Source organism: Pelophylax lessonae, assembly GCF_965119305.1.
Source record: "Pelophylax lessonae genome assembly, chromosome: 5".
NCBI classification, from domain to species: Eukaryota; Metazoa; Chordata; class Amphibia; order Anura; family Ranidae; genus Pelophylax; species Pelophylax lessonae.
The window spans coordinates 418,018,648-418,037,125 of record NC_138772.1 but is presented as its reverse complement, the minus strand read 5'-3'; the positions used below and the strand labels follow the sequence as shown (position 1 = coordinate 418,037,125).

The window sequence follows — 18,478 nt, the reverse complement described above, 5'->3', positions numbered from 1 at the left end:
AATTGAGAGGTATTTCACTTTTACGGGGTATCAAACTGAGACAATATTGCTGAATAATGAAAAAGTTTGCCATGGGCTCCACTTTAATCAAGTGTGCATAACTAACCCCCACAGAATATAATGAATGTTTATTCTGTCTGCTATTTCTTAAATAGAATTTATACTAATGGGCGGCACAGTGGTGTAGTGGTTAGCACTCTCACCTAGCAGCAAGAGGGTCGCTGGTTCAAATTCCAACCACGACACTACCTACCTGGAGTTTGTATGTTCTCCCTGTGCCTGTGTGGGTTTCCCAGGGTACTCCAGTTTCCTCCCACACTCCAAAGACATGCTGGTAGGTTAATTGGCTCCTGTATAAAATGGGCCCTACTATGTATGTATGAATGTGAGTTAGGGACCTTAGATTGTAGGCTCCTTGAGGGCAGGGACTGATTTGAATGTGCAATGTAGATTTAAAGCGCTGTGTAAATTGACAGCGCTATATGAGAACCTGAAATAAATAAATAAATACTAACCAATATAAGGTTTGATGCACAAAAGACCATACCAAGGCTGATTCCAAGAACAGTAAACCATGTTGTTAAAAAGTCCCCATGCTGCAAAGATAAAAAGAGGGCATGTTTAGTCTTATAGTCAGCTTCATAGTTCATAGTTAGTCAGGTTGAAAAAAGACACAAGTCCATCTGGCTCAATCAATAAAAAAAATAAAAAAAATGTAATGAAAACCCAACCATACAATCCCAAATAAACAATCCTATACCCGCAGTTGATCCAGAGGAAGGCAAAAAAAAAAAACAGCGAAGCATGATCCAATTTGCTACAGCAGGGGAAAAAAATTCCTTCCCTATCCCCGAGAGGCAATCACATATTCCCTGGATCAACTTTACCTAAAAATATTAGTACCCACTTATATTAAGCCCACCCAGGAAAGAATCCAGGCCTTTTTTAAAGCAATCTAGTGAGCTAGCCAGAACCACCTCTGGAGGGAGTCTTCCACATTTTCACAGCTCTTACGGTGAAGAAACCTTTCCGTATTTGGAGATGAAATCTGTTTTCCTCTAGATGTAAAGAGTGCCCCCTTATCCTCTGTGTTGACCTTAAAGGGAACAACTAAACACCAAGTTCACTATATGGACCCCTTATGTCCATATTACATGTTGATCATATCCCCCTTTAATCTCCTCTTAAAGCAGTATTAATTCTAAAAGCAAATATTTAAAATATTGACATTTACCAATCCTTAAATACGATGGCTACATTCATTTTTGTTTCTCCTATATTTTTTATATTATTTCTGACCAGTAAAACACTTCCTGTCTCTACTCCACTGAAGCAGCAACAGAGATATCTTTGGGTTGAGGGTAGTGTTGGATGCACTTGTAGATTTAGATGAACTTGACTAACAAAATTAAAGATGAACTCTAGCTCACACTTTAAAAGCAGTTAGAGCAACAGTTTCTTCTATTTATGATAAAGGTTTTACATAAATGAAAAAAGCTGACCAGTGTAAGCAGTGCACTGCTATTAGGGTTGAATGGGTTATCTCCATCCACTAACTGTTACTTTTGCTGAACAGCTTGGTCTGGTAAATGAAGTTAAAAATAACAGACTTACTGGCTAGTTCAACAAATAAAAATTAATGAAAAAAAAAAAAAAGGAACCTAATGTAGCCACTCTGTCTAGGAATTGGTAAGCTGCAATATGTTATTTTTTTTGGTTTTGGGTTTAATACCCCTTTAACTAATATAATAATATAACATGCATAAATATATAAATCTGCAGATGAACATTTCATCCAAAATACTGTATATAGGTCAGTGAACAATAGTTGCATAAAAGAAATAGTATTTACTATCATTTAACAGGTTATTTACAGTATGTGGAATGCTTAGTGCATGTGGCAGACATGACATGGTTTTTTGGACCACATGCAGCCATTTTACTACTTCATTGCTGAAATCACATACTCTTTCATTGTGGCAATTGTTTAAGAATTTAATCTGAATTAGGCCCTGTTTTCCGGTTGATAAAGGCTATTTTTCCTTATATATTTGGCAGCTAAATACTTCAGAAAATGTTGAAAAATTACCCTTATTTGTATTTAATTAAATACCAAAAGCATTCATCTTTTTCTGAAATTTAAAAGGTGTGGAATTCAGTAGATATCAATACAGTCTCGGGAAGAATTATTTCACTGTATTCAGCACAGTGTTTTATCTGAGTTGGACATGCCTTGCATGCTGTATAATGGCAAAGTCAATAGAGAAATTTCAAAAAGGACTCAATGTTTTCCACAGATATAAATAGGAATAATATAGAATAATAATGGAATATTTAAATCCAGAGAACGAATCTAATTGTTCTTGTAGTATCAGAAAAAGCTTTTTTTCACCCTGTTTGGAACATTTGGACACAGTTTCCTATGGTACTTTGTTGTCCTCCTATGGACTACAACTTTGGAAAAAGATGAACTTGATAGACTAATGTAAACTATGTAACTATATATCCCCTGTTTTTGCTTCATTTACACCTTAGTACTAATATGTATGTGAAATAAATATGTTCCCTCTGCACTGAGTGATAAAATATCAAACAGAGAGCTGCCAATACCCATACCTTCTAACTTTTTGAGGTGGGAATGAGGGATACCTTTTAGCAAAAGTATTTAGGCATTGGAAACACCCCCTGCTACGCCAGCCCCCTTAAAATATTTAAAACAATTTAGTTAAACCCACAAGTGCCTTTTTTGCCACTACTATTCCTTTATACTGGCTTTTGAAATGCAGCAATTTAGAAATTGGATGAAAGGTTCGGCACTGGGAAACACTTTTTGAAAGATAGACAGAGGGACTTTGTTCCAAATTAGGGACAGTCCCTCAAAATAAGGGACAGTTGGGAGCTATGCATACCCACATACAAGATATCATATATGATAATAAGTTAAAAAGTGTTGTGCTATCTGTTTAAGAGCCAATGTTAATTCAAGACTAGGGTTGAGCGGACACCTAGATGTCCGTGTTCGACGGGTTCGGCCGAACTTTAAAAAAAAGTCCGGGTCCGTGTCCCGGACTTTTACCGAACTTTTCCCGGACACCGAACCCCATTGAAGTCAATGGGGACCCGAACTTTAAGGCACTAAAATGGCTCTAAAACACCAAAGGAAAGGGCTAGAGTGCTGCAAATGGCAGCAAAACGTAATTAAGAGCATGGCAAGTGCTCTGCAAACAAATGTGGATAGGGAAATAACTTAAAACAACAAAAAAAAACAGAAAAATAAAACAATGTTCTTCTTCATCTCTGAAGGACGAGGCCCATATGGAGTAGGAGGGAGGTTGAGGTGGTGGTGGATGTGGCGGTGACATAGGCATGCGCACAGGGTGTGCCGGGTGTGCCTGGGCACACCCTAATCACCTAGGGCACATAGCATTGCCAGTGAGGAGATGGGAAAGATCTCCCTCGGACCTGCTCTGCTCTATTTCTCTTTGCCTACAGGTACATGGCCCCGATACATTACTCTCCCTGCTGGCAAACACATGCATGTGTATTTCAACTTTGGGGTGCACACCTTAATGCAATAGGCTGCGCACACCTATGGGCGGTGTAGGTGGAAGCGGCGGTGGAGGAGGACCAGGGCCGGATTAAGAGCATCATGGGCTTGGTGCTGAGGATTTTGAAGGGGCTTAAGGGCCGTGCCTTGCCATGCACCCAGAGGAGGAAGGGTGCAGCCATGCATGCCTAATTCAACATGGGATGCTGTCTCTGAAGCCCATAAACACATCCATGCATCGGCAACTGTCCCTCCTTGTCCGGCCTTCGCGCTGTGTGGGGAGGTTCTGAGGGTGCTGCCTGGGGAAGCGAGCATAGAAGCCAGACTTCTGTGTTTACAAGTGACAGAAGAGCGGTAACAGTGAATATGGCCAACCCGGGGCCTATATAAAAGGTAGGGGCCTGGAGCTGCAGCTCCAATAGCCCCTACGTTAATCTGGCCCTGAGGAGGAGGACGAGGTAGCCAACACTGCTTCTTTTCACAAATTTTAAATGAGGGTACACCCCAAAAGAGTGAGAAAGAGCAAAAATGGAACAATGGGTGGGTAAGGTCGGTATCCATTGCTATTCTGCATAAGGTACGGAAAAGTCCCGTGGGATCCATGCCTGGTTCATTTTAATGAACGTGAGCTTGTCCACATTGTCTCTGGACAGGCGGCTGCGCTTGTCTGTTATAACGCCCCCAGCCGTGCTAAATACCCGTTCAGATAATACACTGGCTGCAGGGCACGCCAGCACCTCCAAGGCGTAAAGGGCAAGCTCAGGCCATGTGCCCAATTTGGAGACCCAGAAGTTGAAGGGGGCAGACCCCTCATTCACTACATGTAGGCGTGTGCACACATACTGCTCCACCATGTTGGTAAAATGCTGCCTCCTGCTAAGACGTTCCATCTGAGCTGCTGGTGCTGCTGTTTGTTGTGGCGTGCTGACAAAGCTTTTCCACATTTCGGCCATGCTAACCCTGCCTTCTGAGGTGCTGGCGGTGCCCTGGTTGCGTTGGCGACCTCCTCCTCCTCCTCCTCCTCCTCTGCCTTGTGCTTCCACTGCGGCCCCGCTGTCAGATGGGAATGCCAGCAGCATGGCGTCTACCAGCGTGCGCTTGTACTCGCGCATCTTGCGATCGCGCTCCAGTGAGTGAATTAAGGACGGTACGTTGTCCTTGTAACGGGGATCCAGCAGCGTGGCCACCCAGTAATCAGCACAAGTTAGAATGTGGGCAACTCGGCGGTCGTTGTGGAGACACTGCAGCATGTAATCGCTCATGTGTGCCAGGCTGCCCAGAGGCAACGAAAGGCTGTCCTCTGTGGGAGGTGTATCGTCCGTGTCCTCTGTATCCCCCCAGCCACGCACCAGTGATGGCCATGAGCTGGCCTGGGTGCCACCCTGCTGTGAACATGGTTCCATCTCCTCCTCCAGCTCCTCCTCCTCCTCATCCTCCTCATCCTCCAGAACTGTGCCCCTGCTGGACAATTGTGTCCCTGGCGTTTGTGTGTGCAGGAACCCACCCTCGGAGCCCCTTGCGAATGACTGCCCTGAAAGCCTTGGAAATGTTACCTCTTCATCCTCCTCCTCCTCCTCATCCTGTGCCACATCCTCTTCCATCATCGCCCGAATTGTTTTTTCAAGGAGGCATAGAAGTGGGATAGTTAAGCTGAGAACGGCGTCATTGCCACTGGCCATGTTGGTGGAGTACTCAAAACAGCGCAACAAGGCACACAGGTCTCGCATGGAGGCCCAGTTATTGGTGGTGAAGCGGTGCTGTTCCGCAGAGCGACTCACGCGTGCGTGCTGCAGCTGAAACTCCACTATGGCCTGCTGCTGCTCGCACAGTCTTTCCAGCATGTGCAAGGTGGAGTTCCACCTTGTGGGCACGTCACATATGAGGCGGTGAGCGGGAAGGCCAAAGTTACGCTGCAGCGCTGCCAGGCGAGCAGCAGCAGGGTGAGAACGCCGAAAGTGCGCACAAACGGCCCGCACTTTCTGCAGCAGCTCTGACATATCCGGGTAGTTTTTAAGGAACCTCTGCACCACCAAATTCAGCACATGCGCCAGGCAAGGGATGTGCGTCAAACCGGCTAGGCCCAGAGCTGCTATGAGACTTCGCCCAGGCCGGGCTTGAGGCTCGCTGGCAGCAACCACTCATTTGTCTGCTGTTCCATGCTCCTCCACCACTCCTGCGCGGTGTGTGGTTTGTCCCCCAAACAGGCAAGTTGTAAAACTGCCTGCTGTCGTTTACCCCTGGCCGTGCTGAAGTTGGTGGTGAAGGTGTTACGCTGTCCGGATGAGGAGGCGGTAGAGGATGAGGAAGCGGAGTAGGAGGAGTTAGGAACAGGAGGCAAACTGAAGCGCCCTGCAATCCTCGGTGGTGGAAGGACATGCGCCAAATTGCTATCCGCCTCAGGCCCATCCGCCACTGCATTTACCCAGTGTGCCGTTAGGGAGATATAACGCCCCTGACCGTGCTTACTGGTCCACGTATCGGTAGTTAGGTGGACCTTGGCACAGATGGCGTTGCGCAGTGCACACCTGATTTTTTCCCCCACTTGGTTGTGCAGGGAAGGGATGGCTTGCCTGGAAAAGTAGTGGCGGCTTGGCACGACGTACTGTGGGACAGCCACCGACATAAGGTTTTTAAAACTGTGCGTCTCCACCAGACGGAATGACAGCATTTCAAAGGCCAATAATTTTGAAATGCTGGCATTCAGGGCCAGGGATCGCGGGTGGGTAGGGGGGTACTTCCTCTTCCTCTCAAGTGTTTGGGAGATGGAAAGCTGAACGCTTCCACGGGACATTGTGGAGATGGTTGTTGGTGACCCAGGTGGTGGTGTTGCTGACAGATCGTCTGTTTGCGGGGTGGCAGGTGCCGGTATCACTACAGATGTGGCTGGAGCGGCCGAGACTGCAGCAGAAGAGGAAGCAGGATGAGCCAGAGACGTTTCTTGGTTTTGAAGGTGTGTACTCCACTGCAGCTCGTGCTTTGCACTTAGATGCCTGATCATGCAGGTTGTGCTCAGGTTGAGAAGGTTTATGCCTCGCTTCAAGCTCTGATTGCACAGGGTGCAAACCACTCGTGTCCTGTCATCAGCACATTTTCTAAAGAACTTCCACGCTAGAGAACTCCTTTGAGCTGACTTTGGTGCGCTCGTTCCCTTGCTGCGTTGGGCAGTAGCGGGCGTAGTGTCTAGGGCACGGCCGCTCCGCTTCTGCACCCTGCTCCCTCTTCTGCTGTGCTGGTGGCTCTGTGCGACCAACGCCTCTTCCTCCAAACTACTCAGGTCACCTGCATGACGTTCATTCCATGTGGGGTCGAGGACCTCATCGTCCTCCACATCATCTTCCACCCAGTCTTCACCCCTGCCCTCCTTGTCGGTCTCCACAATGCTGAACGCCGCAGCAGTTGGCACCTGCGTTTCGTCATCATCGGAGACGTGCTGCGATGATCCTTGCACGTACTCATCTTGAGAAATAAGTGGTTGGGCATCGCTGCACTCAATCTCTTCCACTTCTGGGGCAGGGCTAGGTGGATGGCCCTGGGAAACCCTGCTGACAGAGTCATCAAAAAGAAGAAGAGACTGCAGTATGGCTTGGGGCTCAGACTGCTTGCCTGATTTGCAAGGGGGTGAGGTGAAAGACGGTTGGACATCGGCTGCAGGTGCCAACTGTGACCTTTCTGCAGTAGACTGGGTGGGAGACAATGTGAAGGAACTGGAGGCACTGTCAGCAGCAAACCAATCTACTATCGCCTCCACTTGTTCTGGCCTCATCACTTCTAGGGGCGTATGATGCCCTACCAAATACTGATGCAGGTTCTGTCGCCTACTCACACTTGAGGAAGGTGTTTCACTTGTGCGTGTAGCTGGCACAGATCGACCACGTCCTCTCCTTGCAACAGGAGCTCTACCAGCAGCACCACGACCCAGGCCACGGCCCTTATTTGACGGTCTCCTCATATTTCTGTAATTTAAGATCTTGCCCTAGAAAGGTTTTTATTGAATAGCGGAATAGGAAATATGATCCAAAAAAGTGTATGTATCTCGCACGTACAAAACCACACTAGGCCCCAATTACTATTGTTTCTACCCCTAAAAGGATGGATGAGGAGTAGGAGGAGTATGGAACAGACAGCACCCTCAAATCTTCAGAAGTATGAGATGAACCTCAAAAACTTGGAAAGGTGGATCTCACACGTACCGACACAGACTATCCCGCAATTCAATTGATCCTCAAAGGTTTTTATTGAATAGCGGAATAGGAAATATGATCAAAAAAAGTGTATGTATCTCGCACGTACACCACCACACTAGGCCCCAATTACTATTGTTTGTACCCCTAAAAGGATGGTTGAGCAGTAGGAGGAGGAGTATGGAACAGGCAGCACCCTCAAATCTTCAGAAGTATGAGATGAACCCCAAAAACTTGGAAAGGTGGATCTCACACGTACCGACACAGACTATCACGCAATTTAATTGATCCCCAAAGGTTTTAATTGAATAGCGGAATAGAAAATATGATCAAAAAGAAAGTGTATGTATCTCACACGTACACCACCACACTTGGCCCCAATTACTATTGTTTGTACCCCTAAAAGGATGGTTGAGCAGTAGGAGGAGGAGTATGGAACAGGCAGCACCCTCAAATCTTCAGAAGTATGAGATGAACCCCAAAAACTTGGAAAGGTGGATCTCACACGTACCGACACAGACTATCACGCAATTTAATTGATCCCCAAAGGTTTTAATTGAATAGCGGAATAGAAAATATGATCAAAAAGAAAGTGTATGTATCTCACACGTACACCACCACACTAGGCCCCAATTACTATTGTTTGTACCCCTAAAAGGATGGTTGAGGAGTAGGAGGAGGAGTATGGAACAGGCAGCACCCTCAAATCTTCAGAAGTATGAGATGAACCCCAAAAACTTGGAAAGGTGGATCTCACACGTACCGACACAGACTATCACGCAATTTAATTGATCCCCAAAGGTTTTAATTGAATAGCGGAATAGGAAATATGATCAAAAAAAGTGTATGTATCTCACACGTACACCACCACACTAGGCCCCAATTACTATTGTTTGTACCCCTAAAAGGATGGTTGAGCAGTAGGAGGAGGAGTATGGAACAGGCAGCACCCTCAAATCTTCAGAAATATGAGATGAACCCCAAAAACTTGGAAAGGTGGATCTCACACGTACCGACACAGACTATCACGCAATTTAATTGATCCCCAAAGGTTTTAATTGAATAGCGGAATAGAAAATATGATCAAAAAGAAAGTGTATGTATCTCACACGTACACCACCACACTAGGCCCCAATTACTATTGTTTGTACCCCTAAAAGGATGGTTGAGCAGTAGGAGGAGGAGTATGGAACAGGCAGCACCCTCAAATCTTCAGAAGTATGAGATGAACCCCAAAAACTTGGAAAGGGGGATCTCACACGTACCGACACAGACTATCACGCAATTTAATTGATCCCCAAAGGTTTTAATTGAATAGCGGAATAGAAAATATGATCAAAAAGAAAGTGTATGTATCTCACACGTACACCACCACACTAGGCCCCAATTACTATTGTTTGTACCCCTAAAAGGATGGTTGAGGAGTAGGAGGAGGAGTATGGAACAGGCAGCACCCTCAAATCTTCAGAAGTATGAGATGAACCCCAAAAACTTGGAAAGGTGGATCTCACACGTACAGACACAGACTATCACGCAATTTAATTGATCCCCAAAGGTTTTAATTGAATAGCGGAATAGAAAATATGATCAAAAAGAAAGTGTATGTATCTCACACGTACACCACCACACTAGGCCCCAATTACTATTGTTTGTACCCCTAAAAGGATGGTTGAGGAGTAGGAGGAGGAGTATGGAACAGGCAGCACCCTCAAATCTTCAGAAGTATGAGATGAACCCCAAAAACTTGGAAAGGTGGATCTCACACGTACCGACACAGACTATCACGCAATTTAATTGATCCCCAAAGGTTTTAATTGAATAGCGGAATAGAAAATATGATCAAAAAGAAAGTGTATGTATCTCACACGTACACCACCACACTAGGCCCCAATTACTATTGTTTGTACCCCTAAAAGGATGGTTGAGCAGTAGGAGGAGGAGTATGGAACAGGCAGCACCCTCAAATCTTCAGAAGTATGAGATGAACCCCAAAAACTTGGAAAGGTGGATCTCACATGTACCGACACAGACTATCACGCAATTTAATTGATCCCCAAAGGTTTTAATTGAATAGCGGAATAGAAAATATGATCAAAAAGAAAGTGTATGTATCTCACACGTACACCACCACACTAGGCCCCAATTACTATTGTTTGTACCCCTAAAAGGATGGTTGAGGAGTAGGAGGAGGAGTATGGAACAGGCAGCACCCTCAAATCTTCAGAAGTATGAGATGAACCCCAAAAACTTGGAAAGGCGGATCTCACATGTACCGACACAGACTATCACGCAATTTAATTGATCCCCAAAGGTTTTAATTGAATAGCGGAATAGAAAATATGATCAAAAAGAAAGTGTATGTATCTCACACGTACACCACCACACTAGGCCCCAATTACTATTGTTTGTACCCCTAAAAGGATGGTTGAGCAGTAGGAGGAGGAGTATGGAACAGGCAGCACCCTCAAATCTTCAGAAGTATGAGATGAACCCCAAAAACTTGGAAAGGTGGATCTCACACGTACCGACACAGACTATCACGCAATTTAATTGATCCCCAAAGGTTTTAATTGAATAGCGGAATAGAAAATATGATCAAAAAGAAAGTGTATGTATCTCACACGTACACCACCACACTAGGCCCCAATTACTATTGTTTGTACCCCTAAAAGGATGGTTGAGGAGTAGGAGGAGGAGTATGGAACAGGCAGCACCCTCAAATCTTCAGAAGTATGAGATGAACCCCAAAAACTTGGAAAGGTGGATCTCACACGTACCAACACAGACTATCATGCAATTTAATTGATCCCCAAAGGTTTTAATTGAATAGCGGAATAGAAAATATGATCAAAAAGAAAGTGTATGTATCTCACACGTACACCACCACATTAGGCCCCAATTACTATTGTTTGTACCCCTAAAAGGATGGTTGAGCAGTAGGAGGAGGAGTATGGAACAGGCAGCACCCTCAAATCTTCAGAAGTATGAGATGAACCCCTAAAACTTGGAAAGGTGGATCTCACACGTACCGACACAGACTATCACGCAATTTAATTGATCCCCAAAGGTTTTAATTGAATAGCGGAATAGAAAATATGATCAAAAAGAAAGTGTATGTATCTCACACGTACACCACCACACTAGGCCCCAATTACTATTGTTTGTACCCCTAAAAGGATGGTTGAGGAGTAGGAGGAGGAGTATGGAACAGGCAGCACCCTCAAATCTTCAGAAGTATGAGATGAAACCCAAAAACTTGGAAAGGTGGATCTCACACGTACCGACACAGACTATCACGCAATTTAATTGATCCCCAAAGGTTTTAATTGAATAGCGGAATAGAAAATATGATCAAAAAGAAAGTGTATGTATCTCACACGTACACCACCACACTAGGCCCCAATTACTATTGTTTGTACCCCTAAAAGGATGGTTGAGCAGTAGGAGGAGGAGTATGGAACAGGCAGCACCCTCAAATCTTCAGAAGTATGAGATGAACCCCAAAAACTTTGAAAGGTGGATCTCACACGTACTGACACAGACTATCACGCAATTTAATTGATCCCCAAAGGTTTTAATTGAATAGCGGAATAGAAAATATGATCAAAAAGAAAGTGTATGTATCTCACACGTACACCACCACACTAGGCCCCAATTACTATTGTTTGTACCCCTAAAAGGATGGTTGAGGAGTAGGAGGAGGAGTATGGAACAGGCAGCACCCTCAAATCTTCAGAAGTATGAGATGAACCCCAAAAACTTGGAAAGGCGGATCTCACAACCGACACAGACTATCACGCAATTTAATTGATCCCCAAAGGTTTTAATTGAATAGCGGAATAGAAAATATGATCAAAAAGAAAGTGTATGTATCTCACACGTACACCACCACACTAGGCCCCAATTACTATTGTTTGTACCCCTAAAAGGATGGTTGAGCAGTAGGAGGAGGAGTATGGAACAGGCAGCACCCTCAAATCTTCAGAAGTATGAGATGAAGCCCCAAAAACTTGGAAAGGCGGATCTCACACGTACCGACACAGACTATCACGCAATTTAATTGATCCCCAAAGGTTTTAATTGAATAGCGGAATAGAAAATATGATCAAAAAGAAAGTGTTTGTATCTCACACGTACACCACCACACTAGGCCCCAATTACTATTGTTTGTACCCCTAAAAGGATGGTTGAGCAGTAGGAGGAGGAGTATGGAACAGGCAGCACCCTCAAATCTTCAGAAGTATGAGATGAACCCCAAAAACTTGGAAAGGTGGATCTCACACGTACCGACACAGACTATCACGCAATTTAATTGATCCCCAAAGGATTTAATTGAATAGCGGAATAGAAAATATGATCAAAAAGAAAGTGTATGTATCTCACACGTACACCACCACACTAGGCCCCAATTACTATTGTTTGTACCCCCTAAAAGGATGGTTGAGCAGTAGGAGGAGGAGTATGGAACAGGCAGCACCCTCAAATCTTCAGAAGTATGAGATGAACCCCAAAAACTTGGAAAGGTGGATCTCACACGTACCGACACAGACTATCACGCAATTTAATTGATCCCCAAAGGTTTTAATTGAATAGCGGAATAGAAAATATGATCAAAAAGAAAGTGTATGTATCTCACACGTACACCACCACACTAGGCCCCAATTACTATTGTTTGTACCCCTAAAAGGATGGTTGAGCAGTAGGAGGAGGAGTATGGAACAGGCAGCACCCTCAAATCTTCAGAAGTATGAGATGAACCCCAAAAACTTGGAAAGGTGGATCTCACACGTACCGACACAGACTATCACGCAATTTAATTGATCCCCAAAGGATTTAATTGAATAGCGGAATAGAAAGTATGATCAAAAAGAAAGTGTATGTATCTCACACGTACACCACCACACTAGGCCCCAATTACTATTGTTTGTACCCCTAAAAGGATGGTTGAGCAGTAGGAGGAGGAGTATGGAACAGGCAGCACCCTCAAATCTTCAGAAGTATGAGATGAACCCCAAAAACTTGGAAAGGTGGATCTCACACGTACCGACACAGACTATCACGCAATTTAATTGATCCCCAAAGGTTTTAATTGAATAGCGGAATAGAAAATATGATCAAAAAGAAAGTGTATGTATCTCACACGTACACCACCACACTAGGCCCCAATTACTATTGTTTGTACCCCTAAAAGGATGGTTGAGCAGTAGGAGGAGGAGTATGGAACAGGCAGCACCCTCAAATCTTCAGAAGTATGAGATGAACCCCAAAAACTTGGAAAGGTGGATCTCACACGTACCGACACAGACTATCACGCAATTTAATTGATCCCCAAAGGATTTAATTGAATAGCGGAATAGAAAGTATGATCAAAAAGAAAGTGTATGTATCTCACACGTACACCACCACACTAGGCCCCAATTACTATTGTTTGTAACCCTAAAAGGATGGTTGAGCAGTAGGAGGAGGAGTATGGAACAGGCAGCACCCTCAAATCTTCAGAAGTATGAGATGAACCCCAAAAACTTGGAAAGGTGGATCTCACACGTACCGACACAGACTATCACGCAATTTAATTGATCCCCAAAGGTTTTAATTGAATAGCGGAATAGAAAATATGATCAAAAAGAAAGTGTATGTATCTCACACGTACACCACCACACTAGGCCCCAATTACTATTCTTTGTACCCCTAAAAGGATGGTTGAGCAGTAGGAGGAGGAGTATGGAACAGGCAGCACCCTCAAATCTTCAGAAGTATGAGATGAACCCCAAAAACTTGGAAAGGTGGATCTCACACGTACCGACACAGACTATCACGCAATTTAATTGATCCCCAAAGGTTTTAATTGAATAGCGGAATAGAAAATATGATCAAAAAGAAAGTGTATGTATCTCACACGTACACCACCACACTAGGCCCCAATTACTATTGTTTGTACCCCTAAAAGGATGGTTGAGCAGTAGGAGGAGGAGTATGGAACAGGCAGCACCCTCAAATCTTCAGAAGTATGAGATGAACCCCAAAAACTTGGAAAGGTGGATCTCACACGTACCGACACAGACTATCACGCAATTTAATTGATCCCCAAAGGATTTAATTGAATAGCGGAATAGAAAGTATGATCAAAAAGAAAGTGTATGTATCTCACACGTACACCACCACACTAGGCCCCAATTACTATTGTTTGTAACCCTAAAAGGATGGTTGAGCAGTAGGAGGAGGAGTATGGAACAGGCAGCACCCTCAAATCTTCAGAAGTATGAGATGAACCCCAAAAACTTGGAAAGGTGGATCTCACACGTACCGACACAGACTATCACGCAATTTAATTGATCCCCAAAGGTTTTAATTGAATAGCGGAATAGAAAATATGATCAAAAAGAAAGTGTATGTATCTCACACGTACACCACCACACTAGGCCCCAATTACTATTGTTTGTACCCCTAAAAGGATGGTTGAGCAGTAGGAGGAGGAGTATGGAACAGGCAGCACCCTCAAATCTTCAGAAGTATGAGATGAACCCCAAAAACTTTGAAAGGTGGATCTCACACGTACTGACACAGACTATCACGCAATTTAATTGATCCCCAAAGGTTTTAATTGAATAGCGGAATAGAAAATATGATCAAAAAGAAAGTGTATGTATCTCACACGTACACCACCACACTAGGCCCCAATTACTATTGTTTGTACCCCTAAAAGGATGGTTGAGGAGTAGGAGGAGGAGTATGGAACAGGCAGCACCCTCAAATCTTCAGAAGTATGAGATGAACCCCAAAAACTTGGAAAGGCGGATCTCACAACCGACACAGACTATCACGCAATTTAATTGATCCCCAAAGGTTTTAATTGAATAGCGGAATAGAAAATATGATCAAAAAGAAAGTGTATGTATCTCACACGTACACCACCACACTAGGCCCCAATTACTATTGTTTGTACCCCTAAAAGGATGGTTGAGCAGTAGGAGGAGGAGTATGGAACAGGCAGCACCCTCAAATCTTCAGAAGTATGAGATGAAGCCCCAAAAACTTGGAAAGGCGGATCTCACACGTACCGACACAGACTATCACGCAATTTAATTGATCCCCAAAGGTTTTAATTGAATAGCGGAATAGAAAATATGATCAAAAAGAAAGTGTTTGTATCTCACACGTACACCACCACACTAGGCCCCAATTACTATTGTTTGTACCCCTAAAAGGATGGTTGAGCAGTAGGAGGAGGAGTATGGAACAGGCAGCACCCTCAAATCTTCAGAAGTATGAGATGAACCCCAAAAACTTGGAAAGGTGGATCTCACACGTACCGACACAGACTATCACGCAATTTAATTGATCCCCAAAGGATTTAATTGAATAGCGGAATAGAAAATATGATCAAAAAGAAAGTGTATGTATCTCACACGTACACCACCACACTAGGCCCCAATTACTATTGTTTGTACCCCCTAAAAGGATGGTTGAGCAGTAGGAGGAGGAGTATGGAACAGGCAGCACCCTCAAATCTTCAGAAGTATGAGATGAACCCCAAAAACTTGGAAAGGTGGATCTCACACGTACCGACACAGACTATCACGCAATTTAATTGATCCCCAAAGGTTTTAATTGAATAGCGGAATAGAAAATATGATCAAAAAGAAAGTGTATGTATCTCACACGTACACCACCACACTAGGCCCCAATTACTATTGTTTGTACCCCTAAAAGGATGGTTGAGCAGTAGGAGGAGGAGTATGGAACAGGCAGCACCCTCAAATCTTCAGAAGTATGAGATGAACCCCAAAAACTTGGAAAGGTGGATCTCACACGTACCGACACAGACTATCACGCAATTTAATTGATCCCCAAAGGATTTAATTGAATAGCGGAATAGAAAGTATGATCAAAAAGAAAGTGTATGTATCTCACACGTACACCACCACACTAGGCCCCAATTACTATTGTTTGTACCCCTAAAAGGATGGTTGAGCAGTAGGAGGAGGAGTATGGAACAGGCAGCACCCTCAAATCTTCAGAAGTATGAGATGAACCCCAAAAACTTGGAAAGGTGGATCTCACACGTACCGACACAGACTATCACGCAATTTAATTGATCCCCAAAGGTTTTAATTGAATAGCGGAATAGAAAATATGATCAAAAAGAAAGTGTATGTATCTCACACGTACACCACCACACTAGGCCCCAATTACTATTGTTTGTACCCCTAAAAGGATGGTTGAGCAGTAGGAGGAGGAGTATGGAACAGGCAGCACCCTCAAATCTTCAGAAGTATGAGATGAACCCCAAAAACTTGGAAAGGTGGATCTCACACGTACCGACACAGACTATCACGCAATTTAATTGATCCCCAAAGGATTTAATTGAATAGCGGAATAGAAAGTATGATCAAAAAGAAAGTGTATGTATCTCACACGTACACCACCACACTAGGCCCCAATTACTATTGTTTGTAACCCTAAAAGGATGGTTGAGCAGTAGGAGGAGGAGTATGGAACAGGCAGCACCCTCAAATCTTCAGAAGTATGAGATGAACCCCAAAAACTTGGAAAGGTGGATCTCACACGTACCGACACAGACTATCACGCAATTTAATTGATCCCCAAAGGTTTTAATTGAATAGCGGAATAGAAAATATGATCAAAAAGAAAGTGTATGTATCTCACACGTACACCACCACACTAGGCCCCAATTACTATTCTTTGTACCCCTAAAAGGATGGTTGAGCAGTAGGAGGAGGAGTATGGAACAGGCAGCACCCTCAAATCTTCAGAAGTATGAGATGAACCCCAAAAACTTGGAAAGGTGGATCTCACACGTACCGACACAGACTATCACGCAATTTAATTGATCCCCAAAGGTTTTAATTGAATAGCGGAATAGAAAATATGATCAAAAAGAAAGTGTATGTATCTCACACGTACACCACCACACTAGGCCCCAATTACTATTGTTTGTACCCCTAAAAGGATGGTTGAGGAGTAGGAGGAGGAGTATGGAACAGGCAGCACCCTCAAATCTTCAGAAGTATGAGATGAACCCCAAAAACTTGGAAAGGTGGATCTCACACGTACCGACACAGACTATCACGCAATTTAATTGATCCCCAAAGGTTTTAATTGAATAGCGGAATAGAAAATATGATCAAAAAGAAAGTGTATGTATCTCACACGTACACCACCACACTAGGCCCCAATTACTATTGTTTGTACCCCTAAAAGGATGGTTGAGCAGTAGGAGGAGGAGTATGGAACAGGCAGCACCCTCAAATCTTCAGAAGTATGAGATGAACCCCAAAAACTTGGAAAGGTGGATCTCACACGTACCGACACAGACTATCACGCAATTTAATTGATCCCCAAAGGTTTTAATTGAATAGCGGAATAGAAAATATGATCAAAAAGAAAGTGTATGTATCTCACACGTACACCACCACACTAGGCCCCAATTACTATTGTTTGTACCCCTAAAAGGATGGTTGAGCAGTAGGAGGAGGAGTATGGAACAGGCAGCACCCTCAAATCTTCAGAAGTATGAGATGAACCCCAAAAACTTGGAAAGTTGGATCTCACACGTACCGACACAGACTATCACGCAATTTAATTGATCCCCAAAGGATTTAATTGAATAGCGGAATAGAAAGTATGATCAAAAAGAAAGTGTATGTATCTCACACGTACACCACCACACTAGGCCCCAATTACTATTGTTTGTACCCCTAAAAGGATGGTTGAGCAGTAGGAGGAGGAGTATGGAACAGGCAGCACCCTCAAATCTTCAGAAGTATGAGATGAACCCCAAAAACTTGGAAAGGTGGATCTCACACGTACCGACACAGACTATCACGCAATTTAATTGATCCCCAAAGGTTTTAATTGAATAGCGGAATAGAAAATATGATCAAAAAGAAAGTGTATGTATCTCACACGTACACCACCACACTAGGCCCCAATTACTATTGTTTGTACCCCTAAAAGGATGGTTGAGGAGTAGGAGGAGGAGTATGGAACAGGCAGCACCCTCAAATCTTCAGAAGTATGAGATGAACCCCAAAAACTTGGAAAGGTGGATCTCACACGTACCGACACAGACTATCACGCAATTTAATTGATCCCCAAAGGTTTTAATTGAATAGCGGAATAGAAAATATGATCAAAAAGAAAGTGTATGTATCTCACACGTACACCACCACACTAGGCCCCAATTACTATTGTTTGTACCCCTAAAAGGATGGTTGAGCAGTAGGAGGAGGAGTATGGAACAGGCAGCACCCTCAAATCTTCAGAAGTATGAGATGAACCCCAAAAACTTGGAAAGGTGGATCTCACACGTACCGACACAGACTATCACGCAATTTAATTGATCCCCAAAGGTTTTAATTGAATAGCGGAATAGAAAATATGATCAAAAAGAAAGTGTATGTATCTCACACGTACACCACCACACTAGGCCCCAATTACTATTGTTTTTACCCCTAAAAGGATGGTTGAGGAGTAGGAGGAGGAGTATGGAACAGGCAGCACCCTCAAATCTTCAGAAGTATGAGATGAACCCCAAAAACTTGGAAAGGTGGATCTCACACGTACCGACACAGACTATCACGCAATTTAATTGATCCCCAAAGGTTTTAATTGAATAGCGGAATAGAAAATATGATCAAAAAGAAAGTGTATGTATCTCACACGTACACCACCACACTAGGCCCCAATTACTATTGTTTGTACCCCTAAAAGGATGGTTGAGCAGTAG

General features: G+C 43.8%; 1 protein-coding gene across 1 annotated transcript in view; it reads right to left on the bottom strand.

The window, feature by feature from the left end:
• Positions 1-18,478, bottom strand: part of LOC309556272 (chloride channel protein C-like) — a 299,799-nt gene that overhangs the window by 227,287 nt on the left and 54,034 nt on the right. Inside the window, exon 5 of the mRNA XM_082258707.1 lies at positions 516-596. Coding sequence (XP_082114833.1) covers positions 516-596 — 81 coding nt within the window. The remainder of the gene's footprint in view (positions 1-515; positions 597-18,478) is intronic.